Here is a 17,030-nt window from a genome sequence, read left to right as displayed (position 1 = left end):
TTTATAGATAGATTAATTCCATCAATTTCATTCTGTTTTTTGGAAATAAAACGTGAGATCCACTACTATGATTATTTGTGTGTGGAAAGCTCCACCTGCTGTCTGGCCGTCTGTCTGTCCGTCACGTAACGTCACACTTTTGCCCTACTCATATCTCTGCCACCGTTGCCCCTATCCATGCCAAACTTTGCACACACACCTTGGCTGCCAAACCACAACCTCCACCTCTCATTTCTCACATGCCCCTCTTCTAGTGCCACCATCAGGCTGATTTTAGCAAAACACATTTTTGAACACTGCTCCTACAGATATTGGCCTAAAATCATGCAAATTGGATGGCAAATCACAACCTCCGCCACTGATTTCTCACATGCCCCTCTTCTAGCACCACCATCAGGCCGTTTTTTTGCAAAACACATTTTTAGACACTGCTACAGATTTTGCCCTAAAATCACGCAAAGCTGTACACAGTATCTCTAAAGTCATGTCATCAACATGGGTCCCAATTTCCATATTCTCCTGATTGACTATGATTGCCTTCTAAAGTTTGGGTATGCGACCTGCAGGTTGTTTATCTCCCGATTAGGTAGTCTTACTGGCCTCAATATTTTCAAATGTGTTAAATGGTGTTAATACCATTAGGTTAATTATTTAATGTTAATTTGTTTAGTTTATATTCTATAATAGACCACTTAATAATATACACGAGTGGTGCCTTGGTGGATATTTAAGTATTACTAATAGCCTAAACCTACAAATAGCCAGAGAATGGCCATTACAACATCACGTTGCCTCGCAGCCTGCTATGATCAACTGTATTCCAAACAGGGAATTATTTGATCCAGTGCTCCCAGACTGTCAACAACGATGCAGGATTCTCTTCCACAATCGCCTCCTGGCTCCAGCAGGTCTGAGGTATGCTAGGGTGACCATATTCTGAAAATCCAAAAAGAGGACACACACACGCACGCACGCGCACACGCACGCACGCACGCACGCACGCACTCACGCACACATATATATATCTTTTTTTCTTTTCTTTTTTTCCCAAAATAATTTATAGTAGGCCTACTAGTTTACAGCTCAATTATGTTATTAGTTATGTATTCATTTTTGAGGGGGTTCCAATTGGACCCTTTACAAATCTATAGGCTAGAGAATGAGATCCACTGATAAAGTATGCCTTTTGACTCCTGTATGAACGTTCAGCTTTGTAACGAGAGGTAACCCAAACCGCCGTTCTGCTTTACAAGGTTGTACAAAAGATTCTGTCAATTTAGTTAGCGGAAGAGCTCTCACCTCGCACAGACTGTCTTGTAGACTACTTTGCAGTGTTGATATGGGCTTGAAGCAGAAGAATTTGTATTTGTAAATGCCTAAATAGACACAGAAGAGTACCAGCTTTGCTGGCAGAACGCTCTGCTTCTCATTGTTGGTCACTGGCAGTCTGGCACTTTGTGTGCATTTCATCAGTGAAACAGCATTAATTGCGTTTGCAGTTCGTTCGTTTGGCTTTAGCAGCGCGATGCTGCCGACTGCCGAGCTCGCGCTGCTCTGCCTCTGATCTGAAAGCGAGACAGGCTGAGGGAGGGGCGTGTATCAAAACAGCGGCGCAGTTCGGCCAGTGGGGAACGAGAGGGGCGTCTCCACTGGCCGAACTGCGCCGCTGTTTTGATACACGCGAGGGAGGGATCGCAGCGCAGGCAGAGAGTAGTATGAATAATACACGTTCCGGGGTTAGGGGTGGAAACCCGCCTCTCACAGTGTGTTTCCAAACGAACCATTGAACGTGCATTGTAAATGCTCGTGCTTTAACTGTGATATGCGCGAAACCCCGGACATTTGAAGGAATTTATAAAACCCCCCCGGACAGGCCGGACAGCCCCCTAAAAGAGGACATGTCCGGGCAAAAGAGGACGTATGGTCACCCTAAGGTATGCCAACAGATACAGGATAGGTGGGCACTAGGGACATCTGGGCACCTTGATGTAAAATTGGCTATTTTGTCCAAAATGTTTGGGTCACATTCACACAAGTCCTATCATGGATTACAGATTGAACAGCTTCCTGATGGCCTCTCTGTACTGCAGCACGGTGCTCTCGCTCTCCCCTTCGTTCTTCAGTCTGGTGACCGAGTCCCGGTACTCCTGTACCTCTGCTCGCCCCATAGCCTGCTCTCTCACCGCCTCCGCGTCTCCCTCCTCCACCTCCTCAGCCACCTTCATGCAAACCAAGGTGTCCAGGACTTTCTTCTGGGATGGACTGTCCTCCCAGCAGTACTCCTCCATGTCCGGCACCGTCTTCTCCGCTTCCCACGCCTCTGTTTTCCAAGACTCGTGGTAGAGGACAGTCAGAAGTTACATGGCGTAGTCAGTGTTCTACTGCTTCAAAGGACAACTGTCGGTTGTGACGCTAAGGATATCGGCCTCTTTGCCGTATCTGTCCCCAACCAGCTTCAGCATCTTCTTCCTTGCATGGTCGTCCAGATTCAAACTGGACAGCTTTACCTTGAGGTGAACAATGCGAGCAGAAGGGTTTCTAAGGGAGGTCCCAGCGGAAACATAGTCTGTGCTCTCCACCTTGATGGGGAAGTGTTCGTCACACGCAGCGTCAGTCTCCAGAGCTGAGGGCCACTCTGTGCAGAAGGGCTTCAGAGAGCCACAGTGTGTCTTAATGGCTGCTGGGGTCAAGTGCAAAAAGTTGGGAATCTTGATGAGCTCCAGGTTTCCCTTTTGTAGGCCTAAAGGGACAATTTAGATGCAGCATGTACCGGTAGATCAAAGCTTGCGTAGATGAGATAATATAACTGAGATGAGGCTTCGGCCTCAGCTTATCTGGTTATGATTTTAACTCAAAGTATAATTAAAGTAAGCGATTATACCTGCTACAAAAAAAGTCCCTTACATCGTCAGACAGTTGTTTGAGCGGTGCTAAACGCTCCTACGTCTGGCTTTGTGTGTATGTCCCTATATGCAGTGTAGGCAGTACCAACAGCTCACACAAGACTAACGTCATAGTATGCAGAGGCCGACATCACCACAGCTGATACTTTCACCAAAAAGAGGATGTCCTAAAGGAGGCTGATGTTTACCTTGTCAAGGGCTTGCACCAGTCAACCTTGTTGGTACTGGTCAACTACAATATATGGATTGTGATTCTGCCTAAAAAAAAATCACACCTGTGCGACGCATTGTATCAAACACGACACACCTGAATATCTCCTTGTATGGGCCGTTCTGTCCGTGATATCAGCTGTGGTGATGTCAGTCTATGCATTCTTTCTATGATGTTATTCTCGTGACATCTCGGACATCTGCTCATACGGACATAAGGACCTACACACAATGCCAGTCTGTGATTTTAGGTATCTCCATATGTGGAGTTCTGTTCTCCATAAAGGAGTTATGTGCTCATACGGACACTCATACGTGTGTGTGTGTGTGTGTGTGTGTGTGTGTGTGTGTGTGTGTGTGTGTGTGTATATATATATAATATATATATATATATATATATATATATATATATATATATATATAAACAATCTCATTGGTTTTGCACAAAAAAACATTCTTTGGGCTAAAAACAGCCCCCACAAAACTATGGTTTAGTGATGAGTCATCATTTTTCACACGTTTTGTGGGGGAAATTTTTTCGTGCAAAACAAATGCTTGCAATGTATTCAGATTCATGAAAAAAAACTAGTTTGACCAGTCACATGCTACTTAAAGCAGATTCAAACCGCTCCTATAAGTGGCTGTGCGTGTGTCCGTAGCCTTTTTCCTCAGCGTTTTGCCATAGTAAAATGTGTGTGCATAGCATCATGTTTGTCTAGTGATGTCATAAGTCGTATGTCTGTAGCCTGTTTGATTGGATTATTCGCCGTTGGAGCTGCCTGCCGGCGCGGCCTCCTTGCGCCCTGCGCTTGATTTTTGGGACTATTAAACTCAACGAATAAGTGATTGATAAATACAAAGAAAAGTGTTGTGTTACGGACTAAAATAATGCTGGTTATTTTATTTGTTTAGCCTATTCATATATTTTAATTTAAACAGGGAATGTTTCGGTTGACTGATTAAGGCTATTCATTCTAATATTTTGGTGTTGGTTTCCTGTGATGTTTAATCGTTAATCTTGGCTTTTATTTATTTTTTCCTGCACAGCCACATATACTTGAGATTTTTTACTTAGTAGCACACATGCACGTTAATGTCGCACAAAAGGATTGTTGCTTGTTAAATTGTCCTCCGGAGTCGGGACCTCTGTTTCACAGTTGAATCGCGATTGAGGGATTACGTTTTTATTTGTTTGTTTACTGTATAGAATACTTTATTAGAAGTTTGCATAAGAAAAGGTACAGTTTCATTATGGTACAGTAACAGTTCACTGCTATAATATGCCTGCCTGCCTGCCAGGCCGGAGCGGAGGCTCCACTCGAATGTTTAATTGTTCTTACAGTAAAAATTGTGATTTGGGACAATTGTCACAATTATAGCAAATTGTATTCATTTATATCCCCATTTGCTCCAAGCTGTTTAAAAAAAATTAAAATAAAGACAGTTCTTCACCAATAGTTAAAATGTAATGCAAAAAAAAGGCTGCTGCTGCATGTAATCAATTAAGCTTGTTTAGAAAAATGTCGGTCTTCGGGCCGGGCCAGTCTCCAATTGTCAATTATGAATCGGCTTTGGGTCGTGCCGGGCTGAAATTCTGTAGGGCTGGGTTGGGCCGGGCTCACTTTTTTAGGCCCGATTTAAGCTCTATCTGCCACCACCAGATCCTCCTACTGTAGATGCTATGTTCCAGCTCCAGTAGATGCTAGTTCCAGCTCCAGTAGATGCTATGTTCCAGCTCCAGTAGATGCTATGTTCCAGCTCCAGTAGATGCTATGTTCCAGCTCCAGTAGATGCTATATTCCAGCTCCAGTAGATGCTATGTTCCATCTCCAGCTATAATCCAGCAGACGAGCCCCTGGGCGGCGTGAGGAGTCTGGGAGTCAGCACCAGCAACAGCTATTAAACCATCCTGAACATTCAGTGGGAGCTCACCGAGGGCGACGTGCAGAGCTACACCATCTATCATGAGCCTGCGGCCGGAGGAGCCCAGCAGGTTTCTGCCACGGTCGCCAGCAATACCACCAAGACCTGTAGTCTGGTAGGAAGGTATGCCTACCGCGCACCCGAGAGATATATTTTTCTAACCTACATTTTTAGAATCCTTAAGGTGTCTAGTTAATGAATTTTGATGTTCCCAGATCCAATTATTGTCCCATATATGTTTTTTTTAACCATATGTTGTGTCCGTCCTGGATTTTTGGCTGTGAAAACGAATAACTTTAAATCAACATAGCTCCTGAACCATACATCCGACAGAAACCATTCACCCCATTTTATGTTCGTCTTTGCAAGATGAATTGATTGATATGAAGATTTGCCATGGTTCCATCATGTTTAGTGCATTAAAACCCAAATAAACACAAAAAAAGTTCAAATTCGCCTAAACTGGATCACAACAACTCCTCCCCCATGCACCCTATTGATATATTTTTTCTAACATTTGCATTTTTACAATCTTCAAGATGTGTAGTAAACAAATGTTGATGTTCCCCACTTGAAATATTGACACATGTATGTTTATTCTGGCATAGTGTTTGCTATAGTGAATCTTTGCAAATGCAAAAAAGAGAATGTAAAATCTACATAAGGTCTTAACTATACATTATTCTGAGCCAAATGTCCAAATTGTCTGTTTCATATCATCAATACTCAAATAAATGCTAAAATGCAGACAATTCAATTGGCGGATTTACATAAGGTCATACATTTTTTTCTGAGACAAATGTCCAATTTGTCTGTTTCATTTTTGCATGAGGCATTGAGGGAGATGGCTAGTGATGGATCATCAATACTCAAACTAAAATGCAGACAATTCAATAGGCGGAATTGGGCCAGAAGACATAGGCATTTTCTTTCTTCAAATTGTTAATATGAATGCTTTAGGTGCTTGATACACACATCCCATCCTCAATTCAAAATAGTGCCAGGTTTTAAGTTTGCCTACAGTCTTGGATATCTGCAAACAATATCAAATATACGTGACATCCATCCATCCATCTTCAACCGCTTATCCGGAATCGGATCGCGGGGGTAACAGTTCCAACTGAGACTTCCAGATTTCCTTATCCTACGCAACTTCCTCCACTCCCTCTGGGAGTATACCGAGGCGTTCCCAGGCCAGTCTGGAGATATAATCCTTCCATCTGGTCTTTGGTCTGCCACGGGGTCTCCTCCCAGTGCATCGAGGACCTTCCTAGGAAGGCGCTCGGGGGGCATCCGTACTAGATTCCCGAACCACCTAAGCTGACTCCTTTCCAAGTGAAGGAGCAGCGGTTCTACTCCAAGTCTCTCTCGGGTGATTGAACTTCTCACCCTATCTCTAAGGGAGATACCAGCCACCCTTCTGAGAAAACTCATTTTGGCCGCTTGTACCCGAGACCTTATACTTTCGGTCATTAAATGATATGCATACATGGCGGAGAGAGTCGCAGCCCCAGCCTTGAAGCCTCAAAGGTCTAGTATCTCCCTTGTTCCATAGAGATACCCCTTTGGCGCGATGGTTAAGATATTGGACTTTCGCGTGGGAGGCCCGGGTTCGAAGCCTGGGTGGGGAGGTCCGATTCACCTCCGTTACAATGGTGCCGTGACCCGGATCGGGCTTCCCCATAGGAGGAGGTCTAAAGGGGGGTGAGTGTGGCGGAGAGAGTCACAGCCCCAGCCTTGAAGCCTCAAAAGTCTAGTATCTCCCTTGTTCCATAGGGATATCCCTTTGGAGCGATGGTTAAGATATTGGACTTCGCGTGGGAGGCCCGGGTTCGAACCCAGGGTGGGTAGGTCTGATTCACCTCTGTTACACATAGACAAATTACTCTATCTTGTTTTATGACATGTCATGCCAAAATACCATTCCCTGTACTGACATGCCAAATTTAGGACAACTCCATGCAGTGTTTGGTAAGAACCAAGGGTAGCAATGTCGATGCGTGTGGAGGAAAATATCTATCTATCTATCTATCTATCTATCTATCTATCTATCTATCTATCTATCTATCTATCTATCTATCTATCTATCTATCTATCTATCTATCCATCCATCCATCCATCCATCCATCCATATAGACCACTGCACTGCATCTCACCTCAACACAATTAAAAGCACATTTCTAAAGCACATTTAACATGACCAGGTCACCCAAAGTGCTGTGCAATTAAAAACAATAATAGAAAAGACATAACAATGAAATATAAATAGCATAGAATATCAAAATAAACAAAAGCAAAACATTAGCATCAGTAAAGGAAGATCATGGACTGCCAGTCTCAGCTAAAGATCAGACAGGTCTTTAATAAAGACTGATTACTGGGCAGCTCTGATGTGTAGGAGCAAGCTATTACAGAGCCTGAGGGGCCCCAGGCTGTCCTGCATAGACCACAGTAGTGTATCTTTTGACCACTGTACTACATCTATAGACCACTGTACTACATCTATAGACCACTGTACTACATCTATAGACCACTGTAGTGCATCTGTAGACCACTGTTGTGATCTGTTGATCACATTAGTGCATCTGTAGACTACTCGAGTGCATCTGTAAACCACTTGAATGCATCTGTAGACCAATGTAGTGTCTATAGATGTAGTACAGTGGTCAACAGATGCACTACTGTGATCTATGCAGGACAGCCTGGGGCCCCAAGGCTCTGTAACAGCTTGCCCCTACACATCAGAGCTGCCCAGTCGACTGATATTTTATCTTTATTAAAGACCTCCCTGGCAGTCTATGATTTTCCTTTACATGCTAATGTTTTGATTTTGTTTATTTTGGGATTCATTGGTATTTTATGCTAGGCTAATGTCTATTTATACTGCATTGTTATGTTTTTTTTTTACTGTACAGCAAATGGATGACCTGGTCAATGTGGTCATGTTAAATGTACTTTTAATTGAGTTGAGATCCAGTGCAGTGTCCTATATAGATAAATAGATAGATAGATACCTATTTTCCTCCACACAGATCAACATTGCTACCCTTGCCTGGAATCGAACCTGGGACAACCAGGCAGGCTCCCCAACCATTCAGCTATTCCGCCCCTATAAAGAAAGTACAGTAGTTAATGTATGTGTTCATAAACAGATTTACAATAGGCGTAAATTACATATTTGTACTGAATACAAAAAACTGCATGGTTCTTACCCAACACTGCATGAGATTATCCTAAATGTGGCATGTCTGTACAGGGGAGGCTTTCACGCGTTTCCATTCTCATGAATCGAGGCGAAAGCTCAAGGGTCCTTTTGAAAATTGGTGATGGCCGTTTATCCCTTGCCAAAATGTTGTCTATCTTTGAATCATTAGGCATTTACCCCCCCCTGCCAGACAATGTAGCATGACAAGGTTGGTTCCATTGGAAACCTGAGGTTGTCTAGAATCAAATCTTGGCATGACATGGTATTTTGGCATGACATGTCATGCCAAAATAAAACAAAATGGGGTAATTTGTCTATGCATATCATTAATTAATACTTCATGTATATTTTAAATGTTTGCAGATATCCAAGACTGTAGGTAAAACCTTGTATAGCAGTTGGTGTTAGCATTTGCATTTTTGCATTAACATTAACATCATTATTAGATTTTTTTACATTAGCATTGTTATCATTAGCTTTAAAATAAAATGTTTTATTAGCATTAGCTTTAGCATTTTTAGCATTATCATTGAGTTTTTTCCTTTAGCATTTTAAACATTAGGCATTTGTTAGCATAAGCATTTGTTAACATTAGCATTTGTTAGCATTAGTATACGCATTTGTTAGCATTAGCATTATGATGTGCTAGCATTAGCATTTGTTAACATTAGCATTAGCATTTGTTAGCATTAACATATGTTAGCATTAGCATTAGCATTTGTTAGCATTAGCGTGTGTTAGCATATTGTTAGCATTAGCATTTGTTAGCATTAGCATGTGTTAGCATTTGTTAGCATTAGCATGTGTTAGCATTAGCATCAGCATTTGTTAGCATTAGCATGGGTTAGCATTTGTTAGCATTAGCATTTGTTAGCATTAGCATTTGTTAGCATTATCATTAGCGGTTAGCCGTTGGGACTGTGGGACCACCCACCGAGTTTGAGACCAGTAACGTGTTGGGAAGTGGAGACATGGCTGTTTAAAGCCCAGCCAATAGGAAGGCAGAGGGGGCAGGGCTTAAGCAATTACAGATAATTCCTATTAGCCATGTAAGTACACACAGCGAGTTTCGAGACGGTACCATGCTGCAAACAGGAGATATAGCTGTTTAAAGCTAAGCCAATAGGAAGATAGGGGCGGGGCCTAAGAGGGGGCAGGGCTTACGTAATAAGTCCCTATTGGCCGTTTAAGTCCAGACACCAAGTTTCAAGACGGTACCATGCTGGTAACTAGAGTAGTGGCTGTTTAAAACCCAGCCAATAGGAATACAGAGGGGCGGGGCTTAATCAATACTATTGGCCCGGAAAAAGACCAAAGTTGCGTGTGCATTTTAAAGTTTAAATGACGAAAGTAAAAGTATGGCAGAGTTATGTGGCGCCAAAGTTTCTGTTTTTTTTTTTTTCTGAGTCCCCCATTCAAAGTCAATGGGGGTTTTTGCGCTTAGTTTTTTACGAATTACGTTGCCATGGTAACGCGGATCGGAAAGAAAAGTAATAGCACACCATTCCTGGCCGAGCCGCACATTTTGATGTATATATTGCGGGGGTGGCGTAAATCGTGCGGCAGCTATTACGTGCCAAAATGTCCCCCATTCTAAGACAATGGGGTTTTTGGGCGTCGTTTTTTGCAAATTACATCGCAATGGTAATGCGGATCGGAAAGAAAAGTAATAGCACCCCATTCCCGGCCGAGCCGCACGTTTTGATGTATATATTGCGGCGATGGCGTAAATCGTGCGGCAGTTATTACGTGCCGAAATTTTGTGAAGTGATTATTATATACTTAAAGGAGTAGTTCACCACTTTTCAACCTGTCTTCATATAATAGGTCCTTACTAATGTTCATGATAAAATATCACAATTTTTTTCTACTCGGTCCAAGTCTCCTAGGAGAGCTGTGGGAAGTTCAGAATCCATCGTCTTGTGACATCATCATTTTCCAAAAAAAAATAAAAAACAATATTTTTGAAAAAAATATTTTGATTTTTATTATCGCGAGCAATATATACATCAAAACGTGCAGCTCGGCCGGGAATGGTGTGCTATTACTTTTCTTTCCGATGGGGGGAGGCGTTAAATGACTTGATTAAGAGTCCTTAACCTTAATTGGGGCCTATTTCGCCAAACAGGAGGTGCCCCTCGCCAAACAGGAAGTGACCCTTTATCTCGTGAACCGTTTGTCGTACAGACGCGTGGGTGGCGTCAAATCACTTGATCAAGAGTCCTTAACCTTAATTGGGGCCTATTTCGCCAAACAGGAAGTGCCCCTCACCAAACAGGAAGTGACCCTTTATCTCGTGAACCGTTTGTCGTACAGACGGGCGGGTGGCGCCATATGACTTGATTAAGAATCCTTAACCTTAATTGGGGCCTATTTCACCAAACAGGTAGTGCCCCTCACCAAACAGGAAGTGACCCTTGATCTCGTGAACCGTTTGTCGTACAGGCATGTGGATGGTGTCATATGAAAAACGATAATGTTAAAGCTTATGCAAAAAATGGTAATGTTAAAAAATTAAACGCTAATGCTAACACCAACCGCTACACAAGGTTGCACAGACTTAGCGAGCTGCAGGCACACTTAAAATTTCCTTTTCTAGTAATCATCATATGACTCAATGTACAACCTTGATTCTCTCTCTCTCTCTCTCTCTCTCTCTCTCTCTCCTCTTCACTGCAACACCTGGATATTGTAGTCCTGAATTAGTTTAGTTTCTTTAATACCAAGAGAGGAACAAAACAACATGAACCAGTTTAGTTTCTACAGTAAGACTAAGAGAGTAACAAAACAACATGAATCAGTTTAGTTTCTACAGTAAGACTAAGAGAGTAACAAAACAACATGAATCAGTTTAGTTTCTACAGTAAGACTAAGAGAGTAACAAAACAACATGAGTCAGTTTAGTTTCTACAGTAAGACTAACCCTGCAAGACCCAGCGTTGCTTTTTGGCAACATTTTTTAAATCATTTAAAAAAATATATTATTATTAGTTTTCCTGTTCTTTGATCATTAGAATGTCTATAACACGTGCATATGTTAATATTGTGAAAAATATCCCCAAAATGCTAATTAGAGCATGATTTATGCATTATGATTTATGGCTATAAAACCTTACAAAAACATTATACATTTTTTAACATTACATTTTCCTGTGATTAGGACTGCTACAACACCATCTGATTTTTTTTATACATTTTTTGGCCAGTAGAAATTAATTTGGGTCTTGCAGGGCTAAGAGAGTAACAAAGCAAAATAAATCAGTTCCTACAGTAAGACTAAGAGAGTAACAAAACAATATGAGGCAAACTGTCCATGTAGATTGATTTATTACATAATTATTATATTCCATGTGGTGTAATGTTAAAGACAGCCTACTGCATGTCAACCAATAACAGAGTCCAACTCTATGGCATAACTAAACATTACAACAGTAAGTCTTATTCTATTAAGTGCAAAGTGATATTTATTTTACACACACACAAAGAAAAAGAAAAGGAAAAGCAGAAACAATATTCTCTCAACATTAAACAAATGCAGTCATGACACCTGAAAATGATCCATCTTTGTGGTGTATTGTATTGTATTCTGCATAGATACAGCACACTGTGTAGCCTAGTAGACACCTCTGTAGTTGGTATCGCCTGTACGTTGACAATGGTGGTCAGGGAAGTAAGGTGGTGTTGAATGAATGACATTCCTGAGAGTCGGTGTTTAAAACATTCCAAGAAATAAAGCCTCTTCGTAGCAGAACTCATCCTTCTACAATAGCAGGCTGTTACACCACCATCTTCATGGTGGCTTTAAGTCTAAAGTGATGTGGGAAAGGATTCTTTTAGGTCTCCACATTCCACAGCTGGTGTTTCTGCTATTAAAGCACCAGACAGCAGACATGAATAAAGAAGTGTATGAATGCTGATCTGAGACCAGTGTGTTTCTGCTAAGCAATAATAATATGGTGTGTTGCTTGTTTATTTATAATGCACTTTACATTTGAAACCAGTAAGACGCCCTAATGGCGAGAAGCGACTGTCAGGGCGTACGGAAACAACATACTAACTTATTGCTCTATTAAACTATTAAACTTATTGCCCTATTACACTATTACCCTGTTACCTTATTACACTTATTACACCTATTCACCTATTACACTATTACACTTATTGCTCTATTACACTATTACACGTATTGCCCTATTACACTATTAAACGTATTGCCCTATTACACTATTACCCTGTTACCTTATTACACTTATTACACCTATTCACCTATTACACTATTACACTTATTGCTCTATTACACTATTACACGTATTGCCCTATTACACTATTAAACGTATTGCCCGATTACAATATTACCCTGTTACCTTATTACACTTATTACACCTATTCACCCATTACACTATTACACTTATTTCACTATTACACTTATTGCCCTATTACACTATTACACCATTAAACGTATTGCCCTATTACACTATTACCCTATTATTTTATTATTAAACTTATTACACCTATTCACCTATTACACTATTCTACTTATTGCCCTATTACACTATTACACTATTAAACGTATTGCCCTATTAAACTATTACACTATTAAACTTATTGCCCTATTACACTATTACCCTATTACCCTATTATCTTATTAAACTTATTACACCTATTCACCTATTACACTATTACACTTATTTCACTATTACACTAATTGCCCTATTACACTATTACACTATTAAACGTATTGCCCGATTACACTATTACCCTGTTACCTTATTACACGTATTACACCTGTTCACCTATTACACTATTACACTTATTTAACTTTTACACGTATTGCCCTATTACCCTATTACACTATTAAACGTATTGCCCTATTACACTATTACACTATTAAACGTATTGCCCTATTATTATCTTATTAAACTTATTACACCTATTCACCTATTACACTGCTGCTACTAGAGGGTGCTGTGTTAGCTTGACAGACAACTAGTGTAACAGCAAAGTGTGACGGACAAACTGTATTTTGTATAGTAAACTACTCCCTGACGGTCGCAACAAACCTCAAAGTCCTACAGTACATACAGTAAATAATAATACAAAATAAAATAAAAAAATTGGCATGAAAACAAAAAAAGAGGGTTTATTTAAAAAGCAGGGTGGGCAGATCAAACCTCTCGGGGTTAAATCCTGAATGGCTAACTGAACACTTTGTTAAAAAGAGAAGTCTTTAGTCCTCTCTTAAACACAGAACTGTGGAATTCTCAGATGATCTGGGAGGGAGTTCCACAGTAGAAGGGCAGCTGAGCAGAAGGTTTGGTCACCCATGGTGTTGAGCTTGGTGGGGTGGACTCTTGGAGGTGGTTTGTGTTTCCAGAGTGGAGGCTGTGAGTGGAGGTTTGAGGCTCTAGCAGTTCCTTCAGGTACAGGAGGGGGCTTTACAATACCATGGATTCATTGGTGGGTTGTGCATTCTGTCTGGGAGGAGATGGGAAGCCAAGCCAGCGCAGTGAGCAGAGGATGAGTGTGATGCGCTCGTAAATACAAACTCTCATCAGGATCCTAGCAGCGCTGTTCTGGTTGTATGTGGAGCCTTTGAAGGCTCTTGCTTGGGATGCCGATGAGAAGTGCATTGATTGATTGATTGATTGATTGATTGATTGATTGATTGAAGAATTTATTAGAAGTTTAGTTTATTCACAAGTTTCGAGTAGCAGCCACCTGTAGGTGACTTTTCAGACGGATGTTGAAGGAGGTTAGGGATTTACTCTCCTTTAGGGCATGTTAGTGGTGTAGCAGGAGAACAAATTTGAACCTTTTTTAGAGCCAAATCCTGGTTGAACGTGATTAGTGGAGCTGCCTCTGGTGTTGTAGTTGCATTGCAGTCCAGCCTGGAGGAGACGAAGGTGTGGACTATCTTTTCAGCATCAAGCAGACTGAGGATGGGACACCTGGGACCTGTCTGGCTATATTCCTGAGTTAGTACTAGTTAGTTCTAGTAGTTACTATAGTGAGGATGGGACAGAGTCTGGCTATATTCCTGAGTTAGTACTAGTTAGTTCTAGTAGTTACTAGAGTGAGGATGGGACAGAGTCTGGCTATATTCCTGAGTTAGTACTAGTTAGTTCTAGTAGTTACTAGAGTGAGGGTGGGACAGAGTCTGGCTATATTCCTGAGGTGGACGAGGCCATGGGGCCATGGGGGTCCATTTTAACACCCAGTTTGAGGTGGGGGTCCATTTTAACACCCAGGTTGACGTGGGGGTCCATTTTAACACCACAGGTTGGTGACAGCAGATGAAAGGAGAAAAGTCATGGCCAGAGAAGGTGATGCTGGCATAGGCGATTCTAGCCTCTTCCAGCAGGGGGTGCACGACCTCTATTACCTCATGCACGCGCGCGCAGCGCGCGTGCACGACGTTCGCGTGCGCGCTTCAAAAAATTGCGGATATTAGCGGTTTTGTAATGTTGTTTTAGCGGATTTCTGCAGTTAATTTTGTACCCAAATGTAACACAATATAAACAAAAAAAGTGTAAAACAGGTGCTTCTTTTTCTAGACACCATGAGCATGTCTAGTATAGGATTTATTTACTTATTTTGCAGACAGAGGCAGCAAAGCCAAACATCAAGTTAATCATCATTCATCAAGCAATCAAGCAGTCATTTACAGTGTCAAATAAGCATTTCACAAAAACAAATAGTAGACACATCCTTATTACACAATGAACTGCAGCCTCCGGGTTTTGGCACTTGCAAACCTTTCAATTATTTTCTGCACTTTAATTTCGTGTATTTTCTCAATCTGTAAAATGCCTATATCTGACACTCTTTTATCAGTCATGGTTGTCCGTAAATACGTTTTTAGTTGTCTCAAAGTAGAGAAGCTGCGCTCAGCTGAAGCACTCGTAACTGGTATGGTGAGGTACAGTGTGTAGACGTGTTTTAATGTACCAAATGAATCAGAATTATGCATTCCCTTCTCTTGAAAAAAAGCAAGTTTCTTTTCAAACAGTGTCGTGTCCTCCATTTCTTTTTTTTTGCGCACATTCTCTTCCCTGTACATGGAAGTCATTACAGAGATTTCAGCTTTCAGAACATCTGCATCAAGAGTGTATGTTTGACATACGTCTGTCACACTTTTTTCTGGAGGGCTATCTGAGGTTACAACATCAGCAAGACACTGGAGGATATGAAAATCGTTTTCAGAAAAGCGCCCCTCAAGCTGTTGTATGAGTGTGTCCAGTGTTCTATACAGAATATCACATCGGTAATAATCCGCTGCTGTGTTAAACACTGATTTGCGTGGCACACTAGGACCAGCAAAACCATTTCTTTCACAGATCTGACTAACATACTGGAAAACCTGAGAAGCAAACTCTCCCCCTCTAATATCCTTAATGGTTTTAACAGTCGCTTTTACTGTTGCAAATGCAGTGTCATATTTGTAGTTTCTTGTCTGCAACAGTTTATTTAGACTATCTGTCTGAGTTAAAACCCTGCGCATGAAGACCATACAGTAAATAAAGCTGAAATCGTGGATATTTTTAAGCAGTGAATTTGCTTCTACACCTGCTTTATCATTGGATTCGGCTATTTCTTCTAGAGTATTAACGAGTTCATCATAGTTATCTAACACTCCTTTTATAGCCTCCAAACGACAATTCCACCGGGTGTCACTGAGCGACTTGAGTGTTTCAGCCCCGCCTGCGAATGGTTTACTAGCTGTCATTCGTTCGAATACAGCGTGGCGCTTAGCACTGCCCTCAATGAAATTCCTTAGTGTCTGAAGTGTACCAAAAGCATTTCGGACTGTAGGCACATTAGAAACCATGTTAACAACACATAAATTCAATATATGCGCATGACAATGAACATAGAAAGCAAGGGGATTTTCTTTTAGGATACGGGATGCAACCCCTTTATAAGGACCACGCATACTGGCTGCCCCATCATAACACTGGCCCCTCAGAGCGTTTATATCTAAGTCCAATTTTTCCAGTGTGTTTTTAATTAAAGCAGCAAGTGAAGCACCATCAGTCAGCTCTGTACGATAAAACCCAATGAAGCGTTCATTAATCTCTAGTGATTCAGATACATAACGGAGAATGAGAGCAACTTGTTCATGTTTTGACAAATCCATTGTTTCATCTGCAATTATGGAAAACACACCTGCATTCTTAACTTCAGATACAATTTTTTCTAGCACTTGTTTAGCCATTAAATCAAGAATTTCGTTTTGAGACTCACTGTTGACGTAGGTGTAGCGCTTCTCTCTCAGGGTAAACATCCGTCTAATTAGTTCACTGTCATTTGAACGCAGTTGCATGAGTTCTCTCACATTTCCTTGGTTTAAAGAGTCCTCGCCTTCATCATGTCCTCTTAGAGGTATTCCCTGGTGAGCACAGAATAAAACCGTCTGAATGACGGCTTGTAAATAGTCACGGTTGTCTTCTACTAATGCCCGTCTCTGGGTATCCAATTTTGACGCGACACTTCCCTTCTCCAGCGACGCCAGGTATCCCTGCCATCTGCCCGAGGCATCAATGTGGTTCTCTCTTGTAGAATGGTCACGAAAAGTTTGTTTAGCCTTATTCCATGCCTGAAACCCTGTAAATTCAATTCAAATTAAATTAGCTTCATTGGCATGAGAAAACATAGATTACATTGCCAAAGCATTAAAGCAATATAACGAAACAGTTGAAAAAAGGGAACATAATAGACTATGCACTTGGAGGGAGTACAACAGCATTGTGTAAACAGAGATGTGTCTTTATTTACCTGTCCTCCTGAAA

The 17,030-nt window shown here is 41.3% G+C and overlaps 1 protein-coding gene across 1 annotated transcript; it reads right to left on the bottom strand.

Annotated features, from left to right (window-relative positions):
* Positions 1-2,048: 2,048 nt before the first annotated feature.
* Positions 2,049-16,525, bottom strand: LOC308287519 (small ribosomal subunit protein mS35-like; the record flags this gene model as incomplete). The annotated part of the gene is given in 5 exon segments (XM_080728727.1): positions 2,049-2,357; positions 2,361-2,378; positions 2,382-2,740; positions 5,046-5,165; positions 16,486-16,525. Coding segments are annotated over 5 exon segments (846 nt in total).
* Positions 16,526-17,030: the final 505 nt, after the last annotated feature.

Source organism: Nannobrachium achirus (assembly GCF_963921795.1).
Source record: "Nannobrachium achirus genome assembly, chromosome: 6".
NCBI lineage: Eukaryota > Metazoa > Chordata > Actinopteri > Myctophiformes > Myctophidae > Nannobrachium > Nannobrachium achirus.
This window is presented reverse-complemented; position numbering and strand designations above follow the sequence as displayed.